The 27856-nt window shown below is 36.2% G+C and overlaps 1 protein-coding gene across 1 annotated transcript in view; it reads right to left on the bottom strand.

Annotated features, from left to right (window-relative positions):
- Nucleotides 1-483: 483 nt before the first annotated feature.
- LOC136032999 (adiponectin receptor protein-like) overlaps nucleotides 484-27856 on the bottom strand; it is a 54376-nt gene continuing 27003 nt past the window's right edge. Inside the window, exons 4-9 of the mRNA XM_065713528.1 lie at nucleotides 19554-19684; nucleotides 16458-16626; nucleotides 14285-14465; nucleotides 5915-6102; nucleotides 4493-4686; nucleotides 484-872 (exon numbers count right to left, since the gene is read on the bottom strand). Of these exons, the coding sequence (XP_065569600.1) occupies nucleotides 744-872; nucleotides 4493-4686; nucleotides 5915-6102; nucleotides 14285-14465; nucleotides 16458-16626; nucleotides 19554-19684 (992 nt within the window). The 3' untranslated portion in view covers nucleotides 484-743. The remainder of the gene's footprint in view (nucleotides 873-4492; nucleotides 4687-5914; nucleotides 6103-14284; nucleotides 14466-16457; nucleotides 16627-19553; nucleotides 19685-27856) is intronic.

Genomic DNA, 27856 nt, shown 5'->3' with positions numbered 1-27856 from the left:
AATCGATTACTACTCAATCTTAAATTACATTTAATTTAGCTAACAAATACATAAATAACAGACAACCGCAAAGTATGCTATTCTTTTATCTCACATTTTCAAAATTTCAAGCTGGACTGTGACGGATTTCAGTTCAAACAGGTAAAACACGTCAGTTGAGCTTAAAAACAAAGAACAAACTAAATGTACCTATATTTGGGAAATCGATCAGCATCAGCCTTATTTTTCTTTTCTTTTTATTAGTAAATATTATACTTCAAACAGACTTGTCTTTTGAAGAACTGTCAATGAACGTTCTTTCTAATGGTAGTTGCTTTCTAGTGCTTCCATCTAGTTCATACAGCCAATAAAAAAAATGACATCAAGCTGCATTTGAGGAACACACAATTCGTTATTATTTTTACAGTTCACTACTTGTTCAGCATCTTCCCATAGCAATTTATACCATAATCATCCTGTAATCTTACAAAAAAAAAAACACAATTTAGTTTTGCCATGTTTTTGATTTTTATTTTCACGCAATAAATACTAAACTTCACAAAACCGGCAGCAAATGCCAGATTTATAAACCCATAACCAAGCATCTTACGCGTAGATATAACTATAAAAATACGCAACTTTTCGCTTTCGAAAACACAGGACAGGAAAACTATCACAGAACTATGGAACTACACGCAAAAACAAACTGACTAATTTTACCTAGTTCAAATAATTGCTAATGACTAAAATAAGAATGTATTCTATTATGACACTTCAACTTCACTTGTACACTCTCCGACGCTCATTCTGTAAACAGCCATTTCACTTATTCCATGGTAATGTACAAAAGCCGCACAAATCACCAACACATGGAAAATCTGGTGACTATGAAACTGAAACAGAAATTTTATTTTTAAACTAATTATGGTTAATATGGTGGTAAATATACACAATTCGAACTTCAAGGGGGGATCAAAAGATTATAAGACGGTCCTCACAATTCGCACAAAAAGAGCAGCATCTAAAACATTTGCTGTACATACCATGAATTAGTACTCAAACAATCTTAACGAGTAGTTCTGTTCCCCTCTGCAGGTATGTGGCACTGGAAGATTGACCACATCAGAGAGAAGGAAGGTTGGAGGTTAAACTTCAGAAGCTCCGAAAATTTTTATTTTAGATGTATGTTTCACTTCATTAACCAATTTGCAAAAATAAATGAAAGTTGTTCTAAGAGGCCAACAAATTTGTTTACCGCATAATTTTCCCTTAATTAAAATTTAACCTTTAGCAATACATAGTAACAACCTGCCGTCTCAATTAGAACATATTTTTTTTTAATTTAAATTCAATATCTAGGCATAGCACCATTCTATACCAATCATTAAATCAAGAAAACATAAAAAATAAAAATAGGATTGTTAGCTAATAAAATTACTCAAAACAGTAGTACTAACAGTGAATATAATATCACCTGTAGTCTTAAATCTACAGGTGATATTTAGCAAAACAAGAGGACATACACGCAAACATTATACTAATACCTAACATTAAAAATACACAGATTTTTCTTATGTAAACTAACTATTGACTTAAATTGGAAAAGCCTTGTCTACTATTCGCGGGACAAAGAAATTTTAGTTTCAAGTTGGTCATTCCATTCCGTACAGTTTGATATACGGGTTAGACTAGTGCGATATGGTGCTTTTATTAGGTTCAAGACCTGCAGATCGAGGTTTTTAAAAAAAAAAATTAAAATTTTATAAAAGCTAGAAGATAGAGTTACATTCCAGAGTTCTAAACAAAGCGCCAGCTAGAAAAACATAGCTAAAGGAGTAAAAACTATTTTGTTTAAATTACATCAAAAGTGAATGGCTGGTTAACAAAAAATTGTACCCCGCCAAGGATATAGTTCGCATGAAGGTAAGTTCTAGCGATATTATACATAAAATGTATGTTGTTTTCGAATAATCTCATTGAAACTGCAGCAGGACAAAAAGTCACGGCTTATTTTGCAACTGCTTTCCGTTTTTGTTTTTTGTTTTTCGTTTTTCGCCAGAAATATTTTACCAACATTCATTTAAAGGATGGCTTATCTTGGGTGAATAACAATGGATTTAATAGGAAAATGATTTTCATGGTAAATTAAAAATATAAAAAAAAAAAAAAATGATTTTATTCTTGGAACTTTTCTCTCCTGCCTTTAGAAGAGGAGGCTTTGTAAAAGGGCTCTATGGTAACCAGTTTAAAGTTGACAACAACAAAAATAAAAAAAATAGCAATACACGTGGACAAATAAAGGTACTGTTCGACATTGTATCCTAGCTCGGGTACGAAGGTACAAACTCGCACTCTTATCAGCTTCCTCGTAAACGGTGCGGACACAGGCTCAAAATCGGGGTCCGATCACAAGCTAGTCCTTACAAAAATCCTACTTCGTGTTGCACCTCGGAGAAAGAATAAACAAAAAGTCAGAATCGACATTAGTAAGCTACAAGATAAAGGAGTTCGGCAAACTAAACCTGGAGCTGACCAAAACTTGATTGAGGAGGAAACCCACAACCCTGAGCAAAGATGAGAGACGTTCAAAACAGTGATGAGAGACCCACTGAAGAGATCTTAGGCCGAATGAAAGTGAAACAACAGCATTAGATACCAGAGCCCTGTCAATAGTCGAAGAGCGAAGAAAAAAAATGAGCAGCCCTAAGGATCTCACGACAGAGTTGCGCAGACACGTCAAGCGCTCTACTAGTCTAAAACGCCGCGAAATGTAGGGCGAGACTGCTTTGTCATTAGAAAAAGCAGCACGAGCTTATGACACCCACAAACTCTACCAGATTCTCATGGAATTGACTGGTAAGAAAGCTGCTGTGTCTGAACTTGTCAGACATAAGGAAAAGTCTTTAGAAGGAGCGTTTGACCAAATGGATAGATCATTTCCAAATACTACTTAAACCGTCCCTTTCATCAACTCCTGGTGGTTTCCCTTTGGTGTTCAAGAAGAACCTTTCGAGCTGACCGCCCCAGCAAGAGCGGAACAGATCCCCAGGCGAAGATGGTCTCCCCCTGGAAATATACAGACAGTGCCCCAAGATCACTATGAAACGGCTCCACAATATCCTTGAAGAAGTGTGGAGAACCAACACTTTCCCAAAAGATTGAAAGACATCAGTTATTGACCTTTTTACGTGGAAGCTGATAAAACTGGGTGCAAAAATAACGGGGAATAAGTCTAATTGACATTGCGATATTTTTTTGAGATTATTCGCTTTAACCACTTCAAGGGGGCAAGGAAGAAAAGAACCCATGAAAACCATATTGAAACCTATTTCTGGACTTTGTTTCCGCTTTCGACTCTACCACTCGCCAAAAACTTTGGAAAACTCTAGAAAATAACGGAATGCCCCTGAAATTTTTCGTACTGCTTAAAGCATAGTACAAGGGGTCAGTAAGCCGGGTTCAAGTTTTCGGAAAAAAGATTTAAGAAATCCAGGTTGAGTTTGGAGTAAAACAAGGCTGCATCCAATCTCCGACTCTGATTAACTGCTGTATTGATTGATTTCTTGAAAATGCACTATCTTTTCATCCAGGAGTTCAGGTTCAATAGAACTTTTCACTTGGAGACCTTGAATACGCTGATGATGTTGGAATCCTCTCGAACCCAGAGAAAGCTCAAACTATGCTCGATGATATGGTTACTTAGGCAGATCACATTGGCTTGAAAATCAGTACAAGGAAGAGAAAATTTATGGCAATAAATTACACTGACCCTCTTTCACTAACTGTAAATCAAGCTCAGTTGGATCAGGTTGACAGCTTCACATACCGATATACAACAGCGATTGCAGAAAGCACAGACGGTCTTTACCTCCCTCAGAAAACCACTATCGAACAAACCTGAAATTAGTGCACGAACTAAAGTCCGAGTCTACATAGCTTTGGTTTGAACAATCCTTCTTTATGGATGCGAAACATGGTCAGTGAAGCGACTACATGAATATTCACTAAAGGTGTTTGAGTATACCTGTCTGTGCAGCATTCTCAGGATAATCCTGAGTTATCACATATCAAACGTGGATATATGACGAATGTATGGTATCAAGAGATGCGTTGCCATCACTATCAAGGAACGTCGACTGAAATGGTTGGGCTATGTCTTACGGAGGCCAACAGAGTATTTTCCACGCCAAATCATCCTAGCTGATCCCTTCAGCTCCTGGAAGAGACACCAAGGAGGATAGCGGAAAAAAACTGTTGGAACTTGGTTAAATCAAATCTTGAACCTATTGGGGGGGGGGGGTAATGAAGTTTGGTCACAGATGGCTCCCACTTGCAAAGCAGTTGGGAGCAGACCAGACTAGTTTGTCCAGACAAGTCTCAAAGATTCTTGATGCCAAGCAAGGTGGAAACCCCTGATTCCTGCCGCAAGTACAAGTAAGTAGTATTAATCACCTTCCCCAGTAACAGAATACATATATAAAATGAAAAAAAAAAGAATGAAAAACAGACTTACCCAAATATCACACTTGCCAGGGTAGAACCTTTCGGGTATCCTCAGGGCGTATAAAACAGCTCCACCGATGTATAGTACACCCATTAATATAATCCATCCCAGGGATGCCTGATAAATAGAATTCAACCATCCCATGCTCACAGCACTATGAATTGCAGGTATGACACCGGTTGCACCAAAGCAAATAAACACCGCTAGAAAAAAAATTAATTAACTTCCAGTTAATTCTTCATCTATTTACTAGTTCTGATTGCAGCATAATGTGGACAACAAAGTCAGTTATGTAAGGGTGAATACTGGAATAGACGAAGGCTGAAGGCTTACTCACAGATATTGGCGAGAAATGAACTCTACTTATCTAGTACCCTGTACTGCAAACATGTACAATTTGATAAATCCTTGACACCACATGCATGTCGATGGACAGGGGCGCAGCTCCAGTATTTTTAATTGGGGAGCAAGAGGGGTCCCTTCCCCAAACGACACCACTGTCGATGAATATTCTGTGAAATTTAAAGACGAAACTGTCTGAATACTGTATTGCCTTCGAAATTAAATAAACTAATTAAGAATTGGGAATGAGATTTCATATCCAAATAGCTCAGGTATCTTTTAATAGTTAAAGCATAATATTGCCTTTTGTATGTACGTTCACGTCCTGTGGTGGCACAGTGGGTTTGATGTCAGCTTTGTAATACAGGACCCAGAGTTCGAAGTGAAGCAACTGTAGCAACGCACTGCAGGGGCGACGCACGGACCTTAGAATCCAAAAAGCGTCGTTAATTCGATACAATGCACGTTCACCAAGAGATTTGTATTCTGAATAATGTAGCATACTCCTTAAAATTCACAATCAGAAAATTAACTGTCCAGAAAAGGGGTACGGAGCAAAGAACATTTGGCATAATGTTTTTTTAATGGTTTCCCCGCTAGGACAAAGAATAAAAAAAACATAAAAGGTAAATTAAGCATGTCAAATTAAAACGAAATAGTTCAGAAAATATCTTTCACTAATTTTATTAAATTTTACAAGCCAAACTATCTTTTAGTATTACCTTGTAACAATTCGTGATAGTTGCACAACGCTAAAACTAAACTAAAAAGCAAGCACACGTTTGAACCGAAGACACTTCATAGGAAAAAATGCCTGGAAAATAGGCACTATTTTAATTACTAAAATGAATAGATAAGATGTAGATTTACCAGGTTCTTCGGAAGGTATTAGTAACATGATACATTATGTGTAAGGTTATTAGGAACTTGTACCCATTCCAGTAAACTGCGCAAGTCAAAAATGAAAAGTATTATGAAACCACTCTTAACCGAAATAAGCAACAGCAAAGCGAAAAAAAAATTGGAAGAGAGAGAGAGAGAGAGAGAGAGAGAGAGAGAGAGAGAGAGAGAGAGAGAGAGAGAACTTACATGCTCTTATGCTTCTATATTCTGGCTGCGAGAACTGATCAAACAAGGACACAATCATCGATGCAACACCAAGCGTGATCACCAGGGACAAATAGATGACATATGCCAAATATTCACAGTAGAAACCATAATAAAGCCACGGCACGAATGATCCGACAATAAGAAGCGTAATGCCAACATAGTCTAACCTAAAAGAAATGGCAAACATCATAATAGATAATAGTGACTTATAAAATAAAGTTCAGTTGTAGAACGGAAACATCTGATTAGCACGATTCTACAAGCAATAAGCATATATCAAAGAAGTATATTCAATTGGTTTATTTAAAGGAAGTCAAAAGTCATATATAAAATTACCGGACAAATGGTGAATTACCGTTACCTGACAGAGAAACGAAAATGAAGTTCCAACGATTTCAGCCTCAGAGTGATTCTCTGAAACTTAGTAATACTTTATTAGAGGCTCTATTAAGCGATTATTTATCAATTAACGCCTCAGAGAAATTCTCTGAAACTTAGTAATACTTTATTAGAGGCTCTATTAAGCGATTATTTATCAATTAACGCCTCAGAGTGATTCTCTGAAACTTAGTAACACTTTATTAGAGACTCTATTAAGTGATTATTTTGGTCATCGTTCCATTTAAAAGAAAAATAATGTACTATTGATTGATGCCTAACTTGTTCATATTCAGATTTTTTTAGGGAGCTGAGGAGTCAATTAACCTTTAAAATTCCAAAGCTGCCCTCGTACACTCAAATATCAAAACTGAAACCGTAAAAATTTACATTTTACGTTCCGACTTTTGACAGCCGAGTTTCAAGAGCCTGAATACACTGATTAATCGCAGTCAGAGACTTTCTTTAATCCTTAGAATGCCTTTTCAATAACAAAATGTTTGTGAATTAGTACAAATATATACACACACGTGCATTTAAAAGCAAATGGCAATGAACGAATAAACGCTCAGAAAAAAAAGCAAAAAGTTCAGCAAATTGAAGTGAATGTCTTTCGCCCTACCACGCCATGCTCTATAAATCATCCTAAGGCAATAATTAGATCTCTCGATATCCCCTCGATATTAGCAGCCGTAATCCCCTCGAAAAAATTGATACCTTAAATTTACCTATCTTTGGCATTTATTAAAAGAAAGAGGGATATAGTACGACGAATTAAATTACAAAAAAAAGACTCTTTGGCGTTCACCCAAATTTGGAGTATGATGCGATTGCAGCCATAAATATGCTTGCAGACATATGTGCACATAGGTCTGACCCTTAGAGCGGGAAGATGAAAATGCGAAAAAATGCATTTTTACACAAACATTTTCAGGGTAGCATGTGTGCCCATTAAACCAAACTTGAAGGGTGACGCTTCGCGCGTTAGGCTACTAGTGATTTCGGCAACGTTCTGCCGCTGCTGAGAGTAATGTCTATATTTTTATTCAACAAGAACACAGTTTTGATCTCCGAAGTTTTTATTATTGAATCAGTCCTCTTTTACGTTACTTTGAAAACATGCAACCTTAAACAGTGCAAATTAAGGGCAGAGAGTTTCAACGTCTGAGCAGTAAACAGTAAATGAAAATACAAACGATTGTACAACAGGCCTAATGCTTAGTGGTCACAACCGGTTTTTTAGTTGTTTTTTTTTCACAGTTGGCCAGCCAGGTATGTAGTGCAGAAGCACCACGCGGATGGCGTGGGTAACGACCAGGGTTGCCAACTCGACACATTTTATGTCAAAAGGACACATTCACATGTGCTGGAACACAATGACATAAGAGAACGAAAAGGTGACATTTTAGAAATTTGGGACATAAAAGGACAATAAGGGACACATTTTGTAAATTTATGACACAAACCGGACATTTCCTAACTGGATATATATTTTGAAAAAAAAATGTCACTTTTCATCAAAGTAGTACTTTTTCTCGGTATGTTTTTTTTTTCCATCAAGGTTTCGCCAAGATGTTGTAAGTAAAGGATTTTTTCCAGAGTAAGGAACTTACATGTTTATATGAGTTTCGTGCTTTCACACTAAGCTATTTCGAATGTTTTGAAGTTTCTAGTTTCGAACTTTCGAAGTCTCGAACTTCTAGTTTTGAAGTTTGAAGATGGACATATTTTAGCAAAGAATGACACATTTTTGGATGCTCAAAAAGTTGGCAACCCTGATAACAACTACTTGATTCGATCGCCACCTATTGGTCATCCAATATCGAAAAAACTTTCTATATTAAATGTTTTAATTATTTGTACATAATGTGTTTTTATTTTAGATTGTAGAATATTTTCGTCACTCTTCAGTGCAAAGCATTTTTACTTCATGGAAGAAATGACAATCAACAACGTAAACCAACATTACATTGCTCATACTCAAGGGCATATCCAGAATTTTTGTTCAAATAGTTATTTTTTTAACTTTGAAAAACGCATCAACATTTGTTTATATGCACATTTGTTACCCTTTTGCGATTCGGGCAGAATTTTCGTATGGGGGGCGAACCCGGTAACCCTCCTCTCCCCCTGGATACGGCCTTGAATGTACAACTGATTATGGCTACGGTTGCAAAATCAGAATTGAAAACTACTTTTCAAACCAATTTTAAACGTGGTTCGAAACTAAAAAAGGAAAGGAGATATACACTTTCTCCCAGCTTGGTTATTGGACCAGAGACATGTCCATAGAATTTTTTTTTTTTTTGGGGGGGGGGAGGAGTGGCAACAATGAAAAAAATTAATTTGATAATTTTCACAAGAAGTGCCAAGAATTTCAGAAAATTTAAGATAGCAAAGGGCCTGAGCTACCCTCCCCTTTGTACGACCCTGCTGTACTGCATAGTCAAAAGGTTGACAAAGTAACATGAGGTCTAAAATTTCTCGTTTCCGTCTGTTTAGTTTCCTACTAGTTAATTTACGTTCCCCGCAAGATATACGAAACTTAGCCAGATTTTACTGGTCTCGCTTGAGGGCTACTAGAATGCACTTAAAAGCAAACGAAGCCGTGAATTGTTCACAATAAAACAATTGGTATTGTTACAAAAATCGGTACTTGTTCATTATTCAGAACACACCAAAGTTGATTCAATTTACAGGTACACGGGCTGAAACAACTGAGACGCATTGGGAAATAGATAAGATATATGGTGAATATATAATAGTTTAGAAACAAATATCGGCTATATAGTTGCACATTATGGGGGGGGGAGTAGAGCATAGCATATATTAAATACGTAAACTAACCATTGCTGTATTTAATACATGCTATGCTTTACCCTACTCCACCCCTAATGTGCAAATATATAGCCCAAATTTGTTTGCATAAACCAAACCAAACTACTAACTAAATACTTAAATAAAATATAGCAACAATTTATTTTGCAACCAAAACAAAGCTAATTGTGTGGTATAAAGAAGTTGCTTGACCAGTTTCTTGTGTCATGCTCGCGTCATTCGCGATCGCAATTGTACAATGTCTATTATATAACCGATAAGTGCCGATAGAAATTCTCGAGTGTGTCCTGAATAATGGATAAGTACCCAAAAATCATATATTTATAACTAGGACATGGAATCGTACATGAAATAAAATCGACATAAAACAGCAAATGAAACCAACATGTCTTCTTCAGAAATTTCTCACAAACACCGAAAGTGTCTGTCCAAGGTAGTCTGGCTGTCTTGGTAACATTTCTTGTAAATAGAAGGATTCCCAGATCACACTCAACCTTTAAAATTCTCTAATTGACTACAATCCCACAGACATTATTTATATTTTCATCTTGAAATATAATTTAGCAAGAATAAAGAAGCAACAAGTACGATATGAATAATCCTCCTTGATTAAAAGAAGAAGCTAAAAAAAGGAAACAAAAGAAAACATTATCACGCTTCGAAAAAAAACGTGATTGAATCACGTGGTTAAAAGAACGTGATGCAGAGACCATCTGTTTTTCCGGTTGCGCAACTTCATTTACCGATAGATTCTTGGCATCGTCAATAAAAATGATTTTTTTGGCACAGTAACCAAGGCTACGTACCCTACAAAAAAGAGCATGGTCATCCAATTTAAAATAAATTTTAAGTTACTGTTGTAGTCCTAACAAAGACGCAATTAAGATTACAAATAAGGAAATTATGGACCCAGGAATATTGAGCTAAATACGTCATAGTTGTTCTATAGGTCTTAAAGTACATTAAATGATTATGTATTTCCTTATTTGGCAATTACGTATTATACTGACCACACTCAAGAAATGAAGTTAGGTTAATCATAGTGAAATATACCAAAATATTTATTAAATATGCCTGAAGAGTAGTTTATCTCACTCAGGCCAAGTTGATTATCCCCGAGCGGGCACAGAGTAATCGGTTTTTAAACTGGTCAAGAACAACAATGTTGTCGGTATAATACGTAAGTACCCATTATTTACACAAATTATTTAATTCACAATGCAGTACAAGGTGCGCATGGACCTTACAAAAATTAGTCAACCTGTTTCTTTCCATGTTTTCCTTTTATTTACATATAACGATAATTCAATATTTCTTAGGTTCACTAAATTAAAAAAAAAGGTTTTTCTAATGGAAGCAAACAGCGAAGTTGAAACTTAAAACAAATAAAAAATATTGCTTCGCAGTTTACGCAACATATATCTACAAAATTATATCAAACAGTTCGTGGTAACGAACTGTAGTAAGGAGCAACCCGGCTCAATAGTAACCAAAACTCTAAAAAATGGAATTTTGATACCAATAGCTACACCAAAAGAGTCGCATTTTAATGCTGATTTTAAATATATAAATTTCATCAAGATTAGTCTTACCCGTCAAAAGTTACGAGCCTGAGAAAATTTGCCTCATTTTAGAAAATAGGGGGAATGACCCCCTAAAAGTCATACGATCTTAACGAAAATCACACCATCAGATTCGGCGTATCCGAGAACCTTATAGTAGAAGTTTCAAGCCCCTATCTACAAAAATGTGGAATTTCGCATTTTTTGCCAGAAGACAAATCACGGATGCGTGTTTATTTGTTTGTTTTTTTTTTTCCCAAAGGGTAATCGTATCGACTCAGTGGTCCTAGAATGTCGCGAAAAGGCTCATTCTAACGGAAATTAAAAGTTCTAGTGCCCTTTTTAAGTGACCAAAAAAATTGGAGGGCACCTAGGCCCCCTCCCACGCTCATTTTTTCCTCAAAGTCACCGGATCAAAATTCTGAGATAGCCATTTTATTCACCATAGTCGAAAAACCTAATAACTATGTCTTTGGGGACGACTTCCTCCCCCGCAGTCCCCGTGGGAAGGGCTGCAAGTTACAAACTTTGACCTGTGTTTTCAGGTCAAAAATCGCCCTGAAAAATCAGTCCGTTATCCGGACTGATTTTAAAGAAGGTAGATATGAACATTAGCCCTGCTCCAGTAGCAGCGTAGAAAAGAAAAGAGGAAGAAGAAAAGAAGGATACACCAATTTTACCCATTCAAATAGTGATTTTCCTTGTTTCTCTAACTGGGGGACAGCAATTTTCTTATGGGAGTTTTTGACCATGATTATGTTAATGAATAGAATAAAATAGAATTTATTTACGATAAAAGCCCATAGACCATGTCAAAAAATATAAAAAAAGAACAATTACAAAGAAATTGCACAAATCCTACTAAAAGCCTACAAAAATCTACTTCTATAATTCATCGCGGGACGAAGGAATCGTGCCAAGCTTCTGATACCCTTAAAACGCTCATCCATACACACTCTCACCAATCACTCAAAATCATAATCTCCCTTCCAAACACTTCAAGTCTCCAATCACTCAGCTCCTCACATTCACACATCAAGTGATATACGCTCTCATCTAAACCTCCACACATAGAACAATAATAAGGACCAGCCTTTGACCTTTCCCTCCCGACAAATTTTCTTCTTTGGCCCAGTGGCAAACTATCAGATCTCGTTTCAATTAATAACTTTATTTCATTTTTATTCAAATCTACGTTAAGAAATTAAACTTCACCCGAAATCTCCTTAGGCCGACAATAAAGACCCAACGAATTCGAAAGCGAACGCTTGGCCTGTCATGCCTGTATTTTTTGGTCCTGTAAAGTACTTTCAACTAATCCACTTACTTGGTCCCCCATATCCTCGAGCCCTAAACCATCCCCCCACATATGGCTTAGTCCACATCGATCTAGTACACTCTTAATTTGGTACAGCCACCCCCTACCTGAACTGTCCTACAAAATTCCTAAATAAGCCACCTTCATCACCCGAACCCTAGGCATCACTAAAAAATTTTCGACTTCTTAAAAGAGAACAAACCTAAATCACCTCAACTGCTAAACTATTTGAATACTTACTTATAACTATTAACCAGTCTGGTGAGATAGTAGTCACCTTGAATGAACGCTTAGATCAAAAAGAACATCTAATCGTCTTTTTCGAATTATTCATCCGAATCGATGAGATTGTTCAAGAGAGATTTATGTGACAGTGAATTTGGGCCATTGCTTAAGAGTCAATATTACTTTTAAATAGATAGGATTTGACTCGCAAACGCAATTATAAAATAGGTCCTTCTTAGCTGTTGGTTTTCCTTGTGGTGGACTAAATAGCCGACATTCATAGAATATTGATAAATTTAATAATTGATTACCGAAACAAATTACTTAATCTACCGTTTAAGGTTCAATACACGGGAAGTGTTTCCTATATTTATTTGTTTTTTTTTGCTGCCTTGGAAAACTGTGCCGTAATTAATTTTTGTTCTTTTTCGACCTATGCCAAGAGCTGAAAAAAAAATCTAAAGGTAATTATCGTTCCCCATAGTGATTTCCATGTTCACTGGCTACAAAACTATGAAACCATGAAAGAAAAAGCATTTATAAAGAATGTATATAAAGAAAATCATAGAGTAATTAAATAATAATGTCATCCTTTGGATTAGGCACGTACGCAGGATTTTTTTTTTGGGGGGGGGGCAAAACCTTCGAAACAGCAGCTATAAAGTAGCACTTTTTTTTTATTTAGTAACTAAATAAATACAAAAAGCACGCATATCGGAAAATACAGATTAACTTTAATCTGTAGTATTGTAGCGGATGGAGGGAAGGAGACTGAAGCCTCAAAAGTACGTTTTAGGCTCAGGTTATGTTCATAGCGATTTAGAACCAGTGATTAATCTATTATATCCCACTGAAAGGGAGATTTTAGGGTTAATAGTGCAATATGGGTGTTGTGGGGGGTAGTTCTTCTATTGCGAAAACGTCGATTTTAATGAAAAATGATAGTTTCCGAAATTGATCCATTAAAAGCTGTACTTTATCATGAAAAGGGGGGATAAACGCCCTAATATCAAGGATAATTCTATTTTGCTATGGAAAGCAAACTCTCCTTACAAAAAAAAACAAACAAAAAACAATACAATCGCTAATTACTTCAAAGAGGGTAAAAAGTTAGACAGAAAATGGGTTAATAATTGGGAAGTGACTTGACCGGATAATTGCATGCTGTAAAATCCCGAAAAAAGGCTTCACACATGTATCTAGATTCTTAATAAATGTCCTACTTTTGCCAGAAATCCTAAGAAACCATGGAGAAATTAAACATTTCACAAAATTTCGGGGGGGGGGGCGAAGCCCCTCTCCCTGCGTACGTGCCAGCTTTGGATCTTGTTCCAAGGTGGATCTCTGATTAGTTTTCAAAAAAGATAGTCTACAAGCCGTGAGCAAAATTCCAAAATGCTCAAGCAAGGAAAACAATCGCAAGCTATCCTGAATATAACGTGCAACCTATATAGGTCACATTGGCTTCCACCCCCCCCCCCAGGCAACCACTTCATTTCCAAGTGTTTATTTCTTTTGCATTAGGGACTAAGCAAGGCCATTCTACTATGAATCTAGGCCATAAACTTAAGAAGAGAAAAAGTATCGCTCTCACGGTTGATAAAGACATTCAAATAAAAGGAGTAAATTCCTCAATTTTCTTTGGGTTAATTACAAAGTCAAACAAGATAATGAATCCTAAATCTACCTTTGAGCTGGTTCAAACAAGTGAGCAGAAATTTAATTTCTGTTGAGGGGGAGGGGGCTAACACTTCAAGAACAGGGACACAAAAAAACTATAATAGGTGAACTGGATCGGAAATATGGGAAAATACAGGGACAATCGTAAAAATTTTGATATTCTGGAGAGGGGGCAAGGGAACAAAGCCCCCTCTACCCAATTGTTTATGTACCTGGAATATTTGATTACTTAATCAAAATTAACTAGCTCACTACTGATCTGAAGTTATTATTTTCTTAGATACACTTTTAAAACTTAGGATGGCGGCATACTAAAAAAATGTCCCAGTCAAATTGAGCTTGACTTACTTGCTGAAAAATTTCCCAACTGTTTCTGAATGACAGGATACGGTGTGAAAAGTAAAGCTTAAGCCAAGGCATCCAATTGCACCAACAAAGAAAAATGTAAAAATTATCTTCTCTTTGGTATCAAACACGAGATCAGTTCTAACCCAAAAATAAGTTGTAACCATTATAAACATCAAGCATCCTGAAAAGAAAAATCATTATCAAACTGAGAAAGCTCCTGAAAGACAACGTAGATGGAAAGGCACATTTCATTGTTATTGAAGGGAATAAAGATACATTAAAGGAGCCAAGAAGCACAATGCGTTGTTTCTTTGACGAAAAACTAGACAAATAGACATAAGTAGTAACATTTGATGGTGACCATATAAATCTGGAAAACATAATTATTTGCAGGTAAAGAAATGATACATTCTTCTGTCCAAATAGGAAATGAAAATAATTAGTTATAGCTCGAAATATAGCTCGATTTGTCATAAGAAAAAAAGTAATTTAGATTTATTATACAGATAGTATTTTGAATTTCTTCGTCATTGTAAAATAAAAGTAAAGGTTCAGTTTAATTTTCAGTCTGAATATAATTCCTATTTTCAACAGGAAAATACTATTTTTACAGGTTGAGTTATAACAGTAAACTATGATTCAAATAATGTATGTGTGAAAAGGTTTTCCTTTCAAATTTTGTCACTTTTTTTAATAGAAGTGCGTTGCTGTTAGAAGTACGATAAAAAAAAAATACTCCAATAGGAAGTTGCTACCGTTCAAGCTTGTTTTTCTTAGTTTTCAACTTCCCAAGCTCGTATGTAAGATTCGGGTGCTTTTACTTTTGACTCAACCATTTGTCAAAAACTTTCAAGACAAGTCCTGGTTCATTTTTACGTACGTAAAATAAGAAAAAAAACGTAATTTCCTTTTTCTTAAGAAAAAAAAATGCACACAAAATATTCAAATAATTGACTATCTTTTTAAGATGTTCAACCATTTTAAGATAAACTCATCACCCTATATAGAGCGAAATGCCATTACCAATACCGTTCTAATTAAAAAGTAAAATTTGGAAATTTATAATTTTACAGGAACTCTTTAACAGATGATCACTGGCATGACCATAGCTGAAATTTGGCCATAGAAATTTGGCCATAGAAAGTTGGCGTCACCTCAAGATAAGAACGACACCCACCGTGTACTGGAAGTTGAAAGACAAAATAAAAAAAAGTAAACAAACCTTTAAAGGCAAGTCTTCTAGGAAGCATCAAAAGAAGTTTAGACTTCCTTTATTACTTGGTAGTAGAAGAGATGTCAAGGTAATGACGTATAGGCTTTCAAATACTAGTACACTTCCGAATCGTCTTGATTCTGGAGTGAGAACCAACTTTAAATACCATTGGGAAAAAAAGTATTGCTCAAATTTCTTCTACAGCGAGATTTAACAGTTACGAAATTGTTCATCTTGTCCTCAGATAATCAGTTATTGGAAGATTTTTAAAATGGCTTCACAAATTAAATCTTGACGCACAAAATAATAGAAGTCCTTCGGTCACTATTCAGGAGCTTAAAATATTTTCCACCTTTGCCTTCGAAATAAACGGACAATGGATAAGAATATCGTTGCGTATTTCAGTTTTTGTTATTTATAGCAATAGATACTTTAGTATTCATGGGAATAAAGAGTTCTTGTGTATTTTGTCCGAACTATATTACAGTGCCAGATTAAAGCAACGTTCACATGCATTTCGAGCAATTTCTATGCCTAGACATGAAAGTCTGGCCATGCAATTGCTTAAGCATGAAAGTTCAGCCAGACACACCTGCGATCACACTCCTATGCACACATGATAAACGCAGTGACAAGAAAAGCCTCCTGATTGGTAGAATTCAAAATCGTACACACAGAGTTCAAGACCCTAGAAGTGAACGAATAGCTGTAATTTTACGTGTGAACAGGAACTTCCTCGATATTGATGTCTGAGCAGACATGTGTCAAGAGAAGTAAGTCTAACAAGACACGCATCTAATCGCCGAATGCAAGAACAGAATCTAGTCAGACCCAACTAAATTAAAAACGACACTAGTTTTATGGCAATAAACTCTTTCACGGTACATACCCACGTTTTTGTGCTGTGTTTTGTGTGTTTCCTTGAAACTAGTCTACCAATATTCATTCAAATATACAAACCTATTAAGTGTGTCCAAATATTTCCAGTTTCCGTGTGAATCCTAAAAATTGACCTGAAGCATTCTTTGAAAGAAGGCAATGGAGGGCGGTGTCCTAGGTGGAGATAATCATTGTCTTGGAGCCAATCCGGCAGGGACTTGAAATCACAAACTTTCCATTGCTCCCATACCTAACGGACCAAAGGAAAAATCAGTTGATAGGAACTTGAGACATAACAAGACTTTTTTTTATACTTATTTTTGGAACGAGCTAAAATGTGTGTTCTAAACCCGAATGTATGTTTAAAACTTGAGGCCAAGACCGAGTCCGTTAATTTTTGGAGTAAAATCATATTGAAGGAAGTGAATAAAAACTTGAGAGCTGTAGCTAAATAGAGTAAAGCCAAGACCGATGATCCCTGTGAGAGGAAAAGCTGGCATAATTTCTTCAGAATCAAATTTTTCAAGTGAACAAGACAATTTGCAAGTAAACAAGACCCTCAAACACCCCCTTCCCCAACACCACACTCCTTATATTTCTCTTGCCTTTTTAATTGACATAGAAGAAGTGTCCAGATTTTTTTTTTTTTTTGTATTTCTTCTTTACTTTCTTTTCTATAACAAAAGACAGCTAAACTTTTTCCAAGAGGATTTTTACTTCGTGATATTTAAGTAAACTCAATATCAAAGCTCATCGTAAAACCGGAAATTGTTACATGTATAGAATTATGAAAGCTTTTGTTATTCTTAATCAGAAAAAGGTTTCCTTCTTTCGTTATACAATTAAAGAGTGTAGAACGGCTTTCCCTGATACAAAATTCTGCAAGAAATCATTTCTTGTTTCCAAAACGAAAAAAATGTCCCACCAAAATTAGCTTCAGATGTTGGCTCATTTAATCAAATGAACATTCATTTTGAACGATTTGATAACCCCTTCTTTTGAAAAGGATCCAAAAATCAGAAACATACAGGATAAACTGTGTCAAGCTAAGTTGAAAAACAAAATTATGCTTGCTCAATATTTATTTTTCTCCCCAAGGCCGGCCATTCAAGAAATTTCAAGTACTTCAGTCATAAACTGTAAACAAAAAAGACAAAAACAACACCAAAATAGAAAAAAATGAATCAGGGCTCATCTGCGAGATACATCCAGCCTGTTTGAGAATCGAATTAAACTTTAAACAGGAGTCAAATTACTAATTTCCTTTCCAATACTATTTTTTCATCGTACCCACAAAATACTTACCTTTTGATAATGTTTTTGAGCATTTTCAGTAACTTTTTTCCTATATCTCATATAAGACATTGTCATCAGTATTTTTTTTTTTTTACAAGACACTGTTATATTTTGACCACAAAAACCATAACTGAGAACGTCTATTTTTGACAAAAGAGATGCGAGAAAAAACAAACAAAATGATAAGAAAATTGATAAAAAAGAATAGTTTACACCATCTCAATTTATCTTACTGATTAGTTAAAAATGTATTTCCTTTTCTCTTGCTTTAAATCCGGAATAATTCAAAATAATGATTCCAAATAAAGACAGAACTGGAGACTAATATTTATTTTACTCATTAATATGTAAAACATTCAAAATTGAAATACAGTAATACAACTTAATATGAAGTTTGAAAAATAACTACTGCCCTGCGAGCTTTTAAAGTTCTTCAAGTAAATTTCTTATCAAGTGGGAATGGGAAGTGGGACCCCACTTCATTAGTAAGGGATCAGACCATAACTAATGAAGTTATGATAGTTATCATCTATCTTTTTTGAGCGGGTAAAACAACGAGACCCATGGCATTTATTATTGTTCAACGTGAAATGTTAACGGGAATAAGTTTTTATTTGTTAGGTTTTCTAGCGATCAGGAAGTACTAAGTTTTTAAGAGCTCTTGGTCTGAGGCATCTGCAGATGACGAAAGCATCTCTCCTCATGCTAATAACTAACAAAATGAGATTAAAGTTATATTACATGGTATGCCATAAAAAATAATGCTTGAACCATCTCTAAAACAAATTTTAATCAGACGCATTTAGAATGAGCTAAGGCTTTTGGCACCTTTGGAAAACCACATTTTCACCACATTATTTTGCAATCACGTTCATGGAATCAAAGCAGAGACCACAGTTTTTTGGAAATTTATCTTTTGTTTTCCGTCCATCTATACGCAGATTTTCTTTTTTCTTTATCAAGTGGAAATAAATAAGCTCAGAATTCCGGATAAATGCAGCGCAATAAAGAATTTTGGCAGGTACCTTAGCTGCGGAATATGCAACTTTGGATATAATCATCCAAATTACGAACTAGAAAGCCTAGTAATCGGATCACCTCATCATTCAAGAACACTTAATTAGTCAGAAAATGGGTCCAAGTGTCCCATTTAAAGAATAGCCACAAAGAAAAGAACTCAAGCAGCTGAACAAGACTTGCCCAAACAAAGAGTCAGGACTGATGTTTAGTGATGAGTTTTCAAATTTTATCATGTGTTTTTTTTCAGGGAAACTCCACCAAAAGAAATGTAAAATAAGGCAATATTCGTCACTTTCGTCAAGGCTTCGAGACATCTCTAATTATAAATGTTCAGACATGATAAAACAGCAGAATCTCCCCCTCCCTCCCCCCTCAGACTAATACACGTACCTGAATTTGAAACTTTCCTTCGTTTTATTTTTATTTAAATATTAACAATTTTGAAAGGATAAATCAAAATGTATTTAGTAAAAATTAACATAATAAATAGAAAATTCAACAAATAAGTGGGTGTCCAAATTACCTCAATGTTGATATTCATAACCGGAATCTCGGAATTTCTAGAGATGCATCAATAAAGCTCAAAAGAACAAAACCAAAATCTAAGCCGGTTATTTTAGTTCAACATCTTGATCAACATTTTTTTTCAGGAGAGGGGGAGGGAATGGCACACCGGAAAAACGAAGAGAAGGCACAACTTCATAAAAAAATAACAAAAAGAAAGACATTTGGATAATTTGAGCAACTATAAAATATAATCTCGACATTTCAGGAGAGGGGCTTTTTTCCCTCTTTTTTCTAATTCCAGTGGAAATACATTAAGTCCTGAAGCGATTATCACAGCAGAAAAAAATTACTTACAAATTTAGCTGTTTCAACTACAGTCTCGACAGTCTGTTCAGAAGTTTCGATTACTTTAGACACAAGTTCTTTGCCATGTTCTTTTGTTGACGCGACGACATCACCTGCTAGATCTCTAGCAGCTTCCGCACCTGCAAACAGAATTTTCTAATTACCACAGGAACAATTCGCCACATGAAACTAGCATTTGAATGACTATGTCATTGGCGTTTATGTTAACTAAAGTCACCCCTCCCTTAAAAAAAAAATCTGAAAATCTAAAAATGATGTGTTTCAAGTTGAAGTGACATGAGGATAGTTTAGAGTTTAGAGTAAATTAGTTCTATAGTGATGAATGGTATACTTCATAAATTTGTAGCCGATGTTTTTAGAAAACATTGGCTGACTAACCGTATTTCAAACAGTAGGCTGTACGAACAGTGCGGTTCAATCTCACTTTCTAGGGCCATAATCAGAGAAAGGTTGAGATGGTTAGGGCACGTTCCGCAGATGAAGGATGGAAGATTGCCAAAAAAGAATTCTATTTGGCCAATCGACTTGGGCTACACGAAAAGCAGCTCACTCTCGGTTAGGGTGCGAGGATGTCATAAAGAAAGATTTGGAAAGATTTAGGGGAAATAGGAACTTCCTGGGAGGATGTAAAGAGGGAGGCTTTGAATAGATTGGGATGGAGGAGGAGCGTGTGTAGTTGTGTCGCCTCGGGCGGCTTGGTGCTGTGGTGAGTTATTACCAGTAGTATTAGTATTTCATAGGCAGCACAATAGCACTGCCAAAGTAAAGAACGATGTTGGCACAATGTATTATTTTTTTTGTCTTAGACCAGGGCGCTTCGTATCGAAGGAGTTGTCATAGAAACTACAAAAAGGGCTAATTCGGTTTGAAATTAAAACGGCTAGTCCCCTTTTTAATAGTCAAAAGTGACTGGAGGCCAACTAACCCCTCCCACGCCCACCCTTTACCCAAACATATCCAATCGAAATTTTGAGATAGCCATTTTGTTCAACGTAGTTGAAAGGTCCGGAAACTATGTCTTTGAGGATATCAACCCCCTCTCCCACAGCCCTCAGGGCAAAGGTTGAAAGTTATGCCCTGGGGGCATGATGGAAAGCGTTGTCGTAAAAACTTAAAAAAGGGCTGATTCGATTGGGAATGGAGAGGGCTAGTGCCCCTTTTGATATTTGAAAGTAATCGGAGGGCGAATGCCCCCAACGCCCTTCGTCTCTCCAAACGCTTCCAATTAAAATTTTGATAGAGCCATTTTGTTGAAAGTAGTTGATAAGACTGGAAACTGTGTCTTTGAATATGACGACCTCCGACAGCCCTCAGGGCAAGGGTTATGCCCTTGGGGTATATAAGGTTTTTATAAAAAGCTTTGTCGTAGAAACTTCAAAAAGGGCTCTTACGATGGAAATTGAGAAGACTGGTGCCTTTGTTATCAGTCGAAAGTGATCATAGGGCAACTAACCCCCTCCAACACCTCCCTTTCCCGAAACACATCCAATCAAATTTAGAAATAGCCATTTTGTTCAACGTAGTTGAAAGGTTTAGAAATTATGTCTTTGAGGATGACAGCCCCCCTCCAGCCCTCAGAGCGAGGGTTGTAAGTTATGCCCTGGGGGCATATCATATTGTTATAGAAAGTACTGTTGTAGAAACTTCAAAACGTTTCATTCAATTGGAAATTGAGAGGGCCGGTGCCCCTTTTAATAGTTGAAAGTAATCGGAGGGTGAATGCACCCCACGCCCTTCATTTGTCCAAACAATTTTGATCAAAATTTTGATATAGACATTTTGTTCAACGTAGTTGAAAAGTCTGGAACTTATGTCTTTGAATATGACAACCCCCCACAGCCCTCAGGACAAGGGCTGTAAGTTATGCCTTTGGGGCATATAAGGTTTTTTTTTATAGAAATTGTTGTTGTAGAAACTTTAAAAAGAGCTTATTCGATTGGAAATTGAGAGGACTAGTACCTTTGTTATCAGTCGAAAGTGATCGGAGGGCAAATACCCCCCCACCATACCCATCATTTCCTAAAACCCTTCCAATCAAAATTTTGATGTAACCATTTTGTTCACCGTAGTTGAAAGTACCGGAAGTTAAGTCTTCGAGGATGACAAATCCCCCCAAGCCCTCAGGGCAAGGGTTGTAAAGTTATGCCCTGGGGGCATATAAGGTTTTTATAGAAAGCGTGGTCAAATAGATTTCGGATTTGGCTTATTTGTTTGGTAATCAGAAACTGTAGTGCCATTTTTACGAGTGAGTGATCGAAGGGCAGCAATCCCCCTCCCAAACACACACACACGTAGTATTGCCCCGAAATGTATCTAATAGAAATTTTGAGATAGCCCTTTGGTTCAAAATAGTCTAAATATCATAAAACAAGGCGTTTGGGGTTGAAACAAACCCCCAGGGCCTGGGGCAAGGGTTACAAGTTATGACCCGGGGCACTTAAGGTTTTATGGAAGGAATGTTCTATAAACTTTAGAGGAGGCTCATTTGGTTGAAAATGGAAAGCGCTAGTTCCCTTTTAAGAGTCAAAAGTGATGGAGGGCAGCAACCCTCCCCCCCCAGACTAACCCCCTTCACCAAACGAATCTGATTAAAATTGTGAGATAGCGATTTTGCTCAGAATTGTCTAAAGAACATATAACAATGCCCCTTGGGTTGACGCTCCCCCCCCGTACCCTGGGGATAAGGTTGTAAGTCACGCTCTGGGAGCATATTAATTTTTAATGGAATGGACAGCCGTATAAACTTCAGACCCTTTTTAATATGATAAACTTCTTACCCTTTTTAAGAGTCGAAAGTGATTTGAGAGCAAACAGCCCCCACCCAGATACCCATCATGTCACCAAAGACGTCCGATTAAAATTTGGAGACAGCAAATTTGTTCATTGTAGTCTAAGGATCCAGAAATTATGTCTTTGAGGAAGACAATCCCGCCTTCACAGATCTCGGGGCAAGGGTTGTAAATTATGAACCGGGGACATGAAAGGTCCTTACATAATAGAAGTGGTCGTATATACTTTGGAAGGGATTCATTGGATTGGTAATATGAATTTCTAGCATCCTTTTTAAGAGTCTAAGTGATCTGAGGGCAGCTATCCACCCCCCTCAACACATCGTTTTCTCCCGAAATACATCCAATAAAAAATTTTGAGAGTCATTTTATTCAAAATAGTCCAAGGATCATATAACACGACTTTTGGGGTTGATACAAACCACCAAAGCCTGGATCTAAGGTTGTAAGTTTTGCCGCAGGGCATTTAAGGTTTTTATGGAAGGGCTGATTCTTTATCCTTAGATGAGGCTCATTTGGTTGAAAATTGGAATTTCTGGTTCCTTTTTAAGCGTCGAAAGTGATGGGAGGCCATTTAGCAAGCCCTCTTCCCCAAAAAACCCCTCTTTTCACTAAATGTATCTGATTGAAATTATGAGATAGCAATTTTGTTCAAAATAGTCCAAGGAACATACAACAATGGCTTTAGAATTGACACACACACCCCCCCCGGCCCCGGAGACAGGGCTGTAAGTTATACCATGAGGGCATATAAAGTTTTACGTAATGGACAGCTTTACAAATTTTCAGATTGAGCTCGTTTGATTTGAAATTAGAAGTTATAGTGCCCTTAGTAAGAGTCAAAGTAGTTTAAGAGCAACCAGCTCCCCCTTATAAGCTCATCATTTCCCTTTATACCTCCAATCAAAATTTGGAGATAACAATTTTCTTTATCGTATTAGAAGGATCCGCAAATTAGGTCTGTGAGGAAGCCCCCCTCCCTAGAGCTCTTAGGGAAATGGTTGTAAGCAATGCCCTGGGGCATATAAGGTTCTTGTAGAAAGGGTGATGGTATATGCTTTGGAGGGGAATCATTGAATTGGTAATCAGAAGTTCTAATGCCCTTTTTAATAGTCAAAGTGATCAGAGCTCAGCAAACCTCCCTCCCTCCCCCCCCCCCACACAAGCACGTCGTGTTTTCCCGAGACGCATCCAATAGATATTTAGAGACATGCCTTTTATTCAAAATAATCCAAAGATCATCTATAAAGGCTTTTGATGTTGAGATAAACCACCATAGCCTAAGGGCGAGGGTTATAGGTTATGCCCCTGGGACATTTGAGGTTCTAATAGAAAAGATGGTTGTATAAACTCTAGAGGTGGCTCATTCAGTTGAAATTGGAAGTTCTAGTTAGATATAGCACTGAAAACAAAACTTTTGGTGCCACTTCTTAAGTGGAAAATCTTGGAAGTACAAGACGTTATCATTGTAATAATTATGGTCCAAAACACTTAACTGGAGGTTTGCAAGAACACTTCCCGTATTTTCCTTCTCCATGCCCCCTTAATAAGCTACACAACTGAAGTCCTACAGACACCAATATATTAAATAACATTACTAGAGACGTGGTTCTGTTAGTACAGCGCTGGACTTCAAATTAGATTATCATGCGTTCGATTTCAGCTTAGATTTTTTTTCAATCATGGTTTGTCCATTCTTATGATTCAATAAAAAGAACAAGTTTTTTTAAATGAAAGTAAGGAGCAACATTAAAACTTAAAACGAACAAAAATTAATCCGTATATGAAAGGGGCTTTTCCTCCTCAACGCCTCGCTGTTTACGTTATAGTTTGACTCTTTCTCTTAACTCTATTTTTAAAACAATAAGAAACTTTAGCGTAAAGAGCAGGGTGCTGAGGAGGAAAAGCCCATTTCATATACGGATTAATTTTTGTTCGTTTTAAGTTTTAATGTTGCTCCTTACTTTCATTAAAACAAATTGTTTTTTTTTATTTCTGGACGTTTTTGAATTAATGCATGTTTTGATCTTGGCTCTCCGCACATAAATAATTAAAACGAAATTTGCATATTAATTAATTGCAATTAATCGGGAGATTTTGAGAAAAAAGGAGCGAGGGAGGAGGCCTAGTTCCCCTCCAATTTTTGGATTACTTAAAAAAGCAACTATAACTTTTAATTTTTTTACAAACGTTTTCATTGGTAAAAAATTACGTATTCATTTCCTTAACGAACTTCTATATTCGTATGTTTTTATTGTGTGTATGAAGGGGTTCAAACCTCGTCGATACCTCGCTCTTTACCCTAAAGCTTAAATTTTGTCCCAATTCCTTAAGAATGAGCTCTGAATCACAAAGGCCGTAGAATAAATAGTTGAAATTACTAAAAAAACTTTAGCGTTAAGAGTGAGGTATAACGAGGAGGTAAGCCCCTCATATGCGTAATAATTTTTGTTCGTTTTAAGTTTTAATGGTGCTCCTTACTTTCAGTAGAAAAAACTTCCCCCGTGACAACTTTCTCCATGGAAATATCCTCCCACGTAACCCCTCCCTCCTCAAATCTCCCCCTAAACAAAAAAATACCCCAGAAAACGTCTGTACACTTCCAGTAACCATTACTATATGTAAACACACGTCTAAGTTTGTAACTTGCAGCCCCTCCCATGGGGACTGCGAGGGAGTAAGTCGTCCCAAAAGACATGGTTATTAGGTTTTTCGACTATGGTGAATAAAATGGCTATCTCAGAATTTTGATCCGGTGACTTTTGGGAAAAAATGAGTGCCCTCCAATTTTTTTGGTCGCTTAAAAAGGGAACTAGAACTTTTAATTTCCGTTAGAATGAGCCCTCTCGCGACATTCTAGGACCACTCAGTCGATACGATCACCCCTGGGAAAAAAAAAACAAAAAACAAACAAACAAAAAAAACAAATAAACACGCATCCGTGATCTGTCTTCTGGCAAAAAATGTGAAATTCCACATCTTTGTAGATAGGAGCTTGAAACTTCTACAATAAGGTTCTCTGATACGCTGAATCTAATGGTGTGATTTTCTGTTAAGATTGTATGACTTTAGGGGTTGTTTTCCCCTATTTTCAAAAATGAGGTAAATTTTCTCAATTTTAAATTTTAACTCATTTTTAAAGCACATCCCGGGAAGGCTCATTTAAACCTATTACTCATATCTACGCACTTTTTACTAATTTTACCATCCATAAGTGGCACATGGCACTAAAAACGACACTTTTGTTGCCATTTTTTTAAGAGGAAGATTTTGGAAGCATACAACGACACCATTGTAATAATTATGGTCCAAAGCCCTTAACAGGAGGTTTATCAGAACCCCTCACATATACTCCCCCTCCAGACCCTCTTAGTAAGTTTCATAAATCGCCTACTCATCTTAAAAGTAAAAGATTATTGCGAAAACAAATTAACTAAAACAAAAAACGTTTCAACTAAAAATTTAACAAAAATTAAGCTTGAATGATCAACAGTTTTGAACTGAACCTTCAAACTTCACTCTGCGATGAAGCCTGTGTGCTAGTTCTAACGCCACTAATTGAAGGGAGGGGACGTTCTTGCCCCGTTAGTGGTTTGCACCTGCCTAGGTTTTGAAAAACACCTTTTTTTTGTGATTTCATTAGAAAAGACACTTTTTTCATTTAAAAAAAAATGGGGGAAACAACCGAAAGTGCACTTTGTGGGAATGTGCTATCAAGTCAAACTTATAAAAACGATTAGGTATAAATATAAGCTTTTAAATGAGCCCTTAAACAGCTCTCTTTTGTTACAGCAGCCTTCTAGTTTCTATTAATCCGCGGCCGATTTATAAAGCTCTGTCTTCATTATGGCTCTTTAGGGCGAAGTCGGCCGTGTAAAAACAGCTTTAGTTAATCGAAAAACAAACGTTCGTGAAAAACATGTATTGTTTTGTGAAGTATGGATAATGGACTTCGTGTTATAGACAATGTTTTTCGTAGCTGTCAAGGTTTTCTGCAGTATTTTCTACAGGTGTCTTATCTCCCCTAGATCGGTGATAATTAGAAATTATACTAAAAATAAGTTTTCAACTGAAACTAAGGAGTGACACTAAAACGAAACATACAACATTCAGTATAAATAACAAAGATCGTGGCAGCGTTGTTTCAATGTTAAATTTTAATCAAAAACGAACAAAGATCAATTTTTTTTTTTTTTTTTTACGAAGATTTTTCCGAGGGAAGTAAGGAGCAAAGTTGACACTTAAAACGGACTAAAATTATTACTTCACAGCCATTCATATCAATAAAACTAGTAGAAATAAACCAACTGATTATGTTTCCCTATGTTTCTAGGATTGTAAAAAATTACCGCTTTACTGAAAACACACAATAATATAGGAGTCTTGGTACAGCAAAAGCAAACCAAGTAAGGACACTTTTTATAGAGTAAAAATATTATCAATCCTTTTAAGATAAAGCAACAATCCATTTTAGGATTGTTGCTTCTTTTTTTTATTTGGTAGCATTTCTGCACAATGGCTCAGTTGAATGACTGACAGTCGTTTGGTTCTGAAAAGGACATGTCATGATTAGTTTGTAGACAAGTTCGAAGTAAAGCCATGTTGATAGTATTAGGACTATAGACTAGCTTTAGAATTTGTATCATAGCGTGAAATTCACTGTTGTATAGAGAGAAATAACCAGATTTCCAGAGTTCATATTAAGTCTTATTTGATCTCCATTTCAAGTAATACTAAAGCATATTTCTCACAATTTAAGATTGTATATTACTCACTATTGGTATTATAGCTGGCGAGACCAAAATGCTACTTGATAAATCAATCCAATATTTCTGTACTTTGTCAATTACTTTGCGGTTATTAAAAAAAATTAATTTTATGCTTATGTTTGTAAGGTAATTTTAATTGTATACTGAAAGTTGCTGATGTCACAACTGGTGTAAGACTATGAGAAGCTTCATAGATTAGTTTATTGTTGTCAGGCTACATACTCACTTTCGACTCCCAAATCAATATTCCTGTTTTTTATGCTTGACTTTCGTGTTTTCAGTAAAGCGCTAGTTTTCTATAATCCTAGAAACATAGGGAAACATAATTAGCTGGTTTATTTGTACTAATTTTATTGATATATTTTAGATAGTCTGTGAAGTAATAATTTTTGTCCGTTTAAAGTTTCAACTTCGCTCTTTACTTCCCTCGGAAAAACTTTCTTTTAAAATTAATCTGTATAAGTCGGGCGATGAAGCCAAAAATACTCATCAAGCAGGAAGGCCTATTTTCTAAGGGTTGTTACGCATCATACTACCAATTGGCTTTGTTGGTCAACGTTTGTGATTCGACGTCACACCATTTTTGAGGAATTCCAGGCTCTTATCGTTATTCTCCAAAATGCGTTTTCACAATTAGATATTACTGTCATATCAAATCCGGATAATAGTTACAATTTCTGAATTATGTCAACTAGGAAAGGTGTTCCACTACCGTTTCTTTGAAAACGTGTTT

The sequence above is a fragment of the Artemia franciscana genome, chromosome 11 (assembly GCF_032884065.1).
Source record: "Artemia franciscana chromosome 11, ASM3288406v1, whole genome shotgun sequence".
In the NCBI taxonomy this organism is placed as follows: Eukaryota; Metazoa; Arthropoda; class Branchiopoda; order Anostraca; family Artemiidae; genus Artemia; species Artemia franciscana.
The sequence above is the reverse complement of the archived record's forward strand: the minus strand, read 5'-3'. Positions and strand labels throughout refer to the sequence as shown.